This window comes from Trichomycterus rosablanca, chromosome 16 (assembly GCF_030014385.1).
Source record: "Trichomycterus rosablanca isolate fTriRos1 chromosome 16, fTriRos1.hap1, whole genome shotgun sequence".
Taxonomy (NCBI): Eukaryota; Metazoa; Chordata; class Actinopteri; order Siluriformes; family Trichomycteridae; genus Trichomycterus; species Trichomycterus rosablanca.
This window is the reverse complement of record NC_086003.1, coordinates 7,805,579-7,809,447: the sequence shown is the minus strand read 5'-3', so window position 1 is coordinate 7,809,447 and position 3,869 is coordinate 7,805,579. Positions and strand designations below refer to the sequence as shown.

The following is a 3,869-nucleotide window of genomic DNA, read 5'->3' as shown; positions in this document are numbered from 1 at the left end:
TAAAAGAAGGATCCACTAAAGGCTTAGATTGGGTATAAAAGAAGGATCAACCAAAGGCTTAGATTGTGTATAAAAGAAGGATCCACCAAAGGCTTAGATTGTGTCTAGAAGAAGGATCTACCAAAGGCTTAGATTGGGTATAAAAGAAGGATCCACTAAAGGCTTAGATTGGGTATAAAAGAAGGATCCACCAAAGGCTTAGATTGGGTATAAAAGAAGGATCCACCAAAGGCTTAGATTGTGTATAAAAGAAGGATCAACCAAAGGCTTAGATTGTGTATAAAAGAAGGATCCACCAAAGGCTTAGATTGTGTCTAGAAGAAGGATCTACCAAAGGCTTAGATTGGGTATAAAAGGAGGATCCACCAAAGGCTTAGATTGGGTATAAAAGGAGGATCCACCAAAGGCTTAGATTGGGTATAAAAGGAGGATCCACCAAAGGCTTAGATTGGGTATAAAAGGAGGATCCACCAATAACGTGTGAAGTGAATGGTTGCAACCCATTAAATTATTGTGTAAATGACAAAGCCAGGTAATTATCTGTAAATGTACAACCCTAAATCAGAAAAAGTTGGGACAGTATGGAAAATGCAAATAAAATACAAATGCAGTGTTCCTTACATTTACTTTGACTTTTATTTGATTGCAGACAGTTTGAACTTGAGATATGTCATGTTTCATCGGCTAATCTTCATTTCATTTGTTAATAAACATCCATTCCTGCATTTCAGGCCTGCAACACATTCCAAAAAAGTTGAGACGGGGGCAATTTAGGGCTAGTAATGAGGTGAAAAAACTAAATAATGATATGATTCCATACAGGTGATTGTAATCATGGTTTGGTACAAAAACAGCATCCAGGAAAGGCTGAGTCTTTGATTTTCTCCCTCTACAGTGCATAATATCATTAAACAATTCAAGGAATCGGGAGGAATTTCAGTGCGTAAAGGCCAAGCGCACAAGCTTGAGCTGAATGCCCTCATAAACCGCCACTCAACAATAGCTGATATAACCACATGGGTGAGGGATTACTTTGGCAAACCTTTGTCAGGCACTACAATACAGAGTTACATGCACAAATGCCACTTAAAACTTTACTGTACAAAAAAGAAGCCTTACGAAGCCTTACATGTCCAGAGGCGGCGTAGACTTCTCTGGGCTCTGAGGCATCTAGGATGGACCATCACACAGTGGAAACGTGTATTGTGGTCAGATTAATCAGCATTCCAGGTCTTTTTTCATGTGATCTGGACCAAAGACGAAAAGGACCATCCAGACTGTTATCAGCAACAAGTCCAAAAGCCAGGGTCTGTCATGGTATGGGGCTGTGGCAGTGCCCTTGGCAAAGGTCATTTACACTTCTGTGATGGCAGCATTATTACAAAAAAGTACATTGAGATTTTAGAGCAACATGTGCTGCCTTCAAGGCGTCATCTTTTCCAGGGACGTCCATGCATCTTTCAACAAGACGATGCAAAACCACATGCTGCACACATTACAAAGGCATGGCTGCAGAAGAAAAGGGAACAGGTCACTGGTTTAAGCCCCAATACTTCCAGGTTGCAAACTGTTGGGCCCTTGAGCAAGGCCCTTAACCCTCAATTGCTCAGACAATACTGTCACAGTACTGTAAGTCGCTTTGGATAAAAGTGTGAATGTAAATGCATTAGTGGGATTTGAACCAGCAAACTTTCAAGTACTCGCCCAGTACCTTAACCACTGAGCTACCACTGGCCCATATAGCCAATCATTTCAATCATGTATGTGGATACCAAACTGGTTACTCCTTGTTTTTACAAGCTATATTATAAGCACTTTGTAGTTCTACAATTACTGACTGTAGTCCATCTGTTTCTCTACATACTTTTTTAGCCTGCTTTCTCCCTCTACAGTGCATAATATCATTAAACAATTCAAGGAATCGGGAGGAAAAGGGAACAGGTACTGGACTGGCCTGCCTGCAGTCCTGACCTGTCCCCAATAGAGAATGTGTGGAGAATTTTGAAATGAAAAATGCGAAATGTAAATGCTTTACTGTCCCAACTTTTTTTTTGGAATGTGTTGCAGGGCTGAAATGCAGGAATGGATGTTTATTAATAAATGAAATGAAGTTGAGCAGATAAAACATGAAATATCTCAGGTTCATCCTGTCTGCAATCAAATAAAAATCAAAGTAAATGTAAGAAAGTTTCAGCCAAGAACATTGAGTTTAAAGAAAGCCAATATGGCAGCATTGGTTCTTCCAGAAAGGTCTTAAAGGTTTAACAGGTCTACAGGAATTAAGTGAGTTTGGAAAGCAATGGACAGAAATAGTAAAATGATGCAATCGTGTCACTGTACCTGGCTCATGGGACATAGGGGGACAGTGTATAGAAGCCAGAGAGCTAAAAGTCAAAGAAATAAAGACAGGGTTTGGATGTCTACCTTTCTTTTTGTAATATTCTTCCTCATATGCATCAGATTCCTCAGTGTTATAATTCAGGAGCTCCTGCTGGTAGAGGTCAGAATAGTCCACATGCTTGACCTTAGACTTCTTGCCTTTCTTCCCTTTCTTTTCTTCATCGCTATCCGTCCCCTTCTTCTTTTTCTTTTTCTTCTTGTTCTTATCTTCTTCCTCCTCCGTCTCTTCCTCCTGGACCTCCTCGTCCTCCTCAGCATCCTCCGACTTCTTGTTCTTCTTCCCAGCTTTGCTCTTCTTTCCCATATCTTCCTCTTCTAATCCTTCTTCAGCTTCCTCCACCTTACTCTCAATTTCTTTCTTCTTTTTCTTTCTCTTCTTCTCTTTTGTTTTTTTCACCTCCTCACGTTCCTCTGCTGCCGGGGGTCTCTCTTTTTTCCGCTTTTCCTTTTGGACTGGTTCATTGTTGTTCTGCTCATTGCTGTCCTCTTCTCCATCTATCTGCTCACCATCCTTCTTTTTGTTCTTTTTCTTTTTTACCTTCTCCTCTGTTTCTCTTTTCTTTTTCTCTACTTTCTCTCCCTCTTCATCAGCCGTTCTCTTGGAACTCTTCCTCTTCTTCTCACCATCTGGTGCGACTTGGCTGGCGTCTTGGCTGGCAAAGGAGTCCTTCTTTCCTCTTCTTTTTGGCTTCTTCTCTTCGCTTCCGTCATCTCTTTCTTCGGTTTCTGGGCTTTTTTTCACTCTCGCCGGCATCTTTTATTAATCCGGGTGAAGGGCACGGCGTTTCCCTCGTCTGTTACGGCGGTGTTGGGTGGCGCCGCCTGACCGTGGGTCCAAGGGTGCAGCTGGAACTGAGCCTCAGCGTGCAGCTTGATATGGGTCTTGCTATGCAGTGTGAAGCTCATGAATTATTACTGCATGGGGGAGTGGGTCATGTGACCTGGTAGACATCAAATTATATGCCATGCCCTACAGACACTCCTTTATCATAACCTATTCCTATTTGTTACATCACTCTCTCTCTCTCTCATTGGTGTTTACTTGCTATTTTACAGCTCTCAGATACCATCACAAATTAGTGGCCAATCAATTTTGACCAAATTCTATCCAGTTGTAGCCAGGGCAGTTAAGGTACTGGACTAGTAATCAAAAGGTCACTGGTTTAAGCCCCAATACTTCCAGGTTGGGCCCTTGAGCAAGGCCCTTAACCCTCAATTGCTCAGACAAAATACTGTCACAGTACTGTAAGTCGCTTTGGATAAAAGTGTGAATGTAAATGCATTAGTGGGATTTGAACCAGCAAACTTTCGAGTACTCGTCCAGTACCTTAACCACTGAGCTACCACTGGCCCATATAGCCAATCATTTCAATCGTGTATGTAGACGCCAAACTGGTTACTCCTTGTTTTTACAAGCTCCACTTACCATATATAAGCACTTTGTAGTTCTACAATTACTGACTGTAGTC

General features: G+C 41.7%; 1 protein-coding gene across 1 annotated transcript; it reads right to left on the bottom strand.

Moving 5' to 3' along the window:
• Nucleotides 1–1,495: 1,495 nt before the first annotated feature.
• Nucleotides 1,496–3,441, bottom strand: LOC134330842 (transcriptional regulator ATRX homolog). Its single transcript, XM_063012111.1, has 2 exons — nt 2,341–3,441; nt 1,496–1,509 (listed from the first exon to the last, which is right to left on the bottom strand). The coding sequence occupies exons 1-2, from the start codon at nt 3,152–3,154 to the stop codon at nt 1,496–1,498; spliced, it is 828 nt and encodes a 275-aa protein (XP_062868181.1). The 5' UTR covers nt 3,155–3,441.
• Nucleotides 3,442–3,869: the final 428 nt, after the last annotated feature.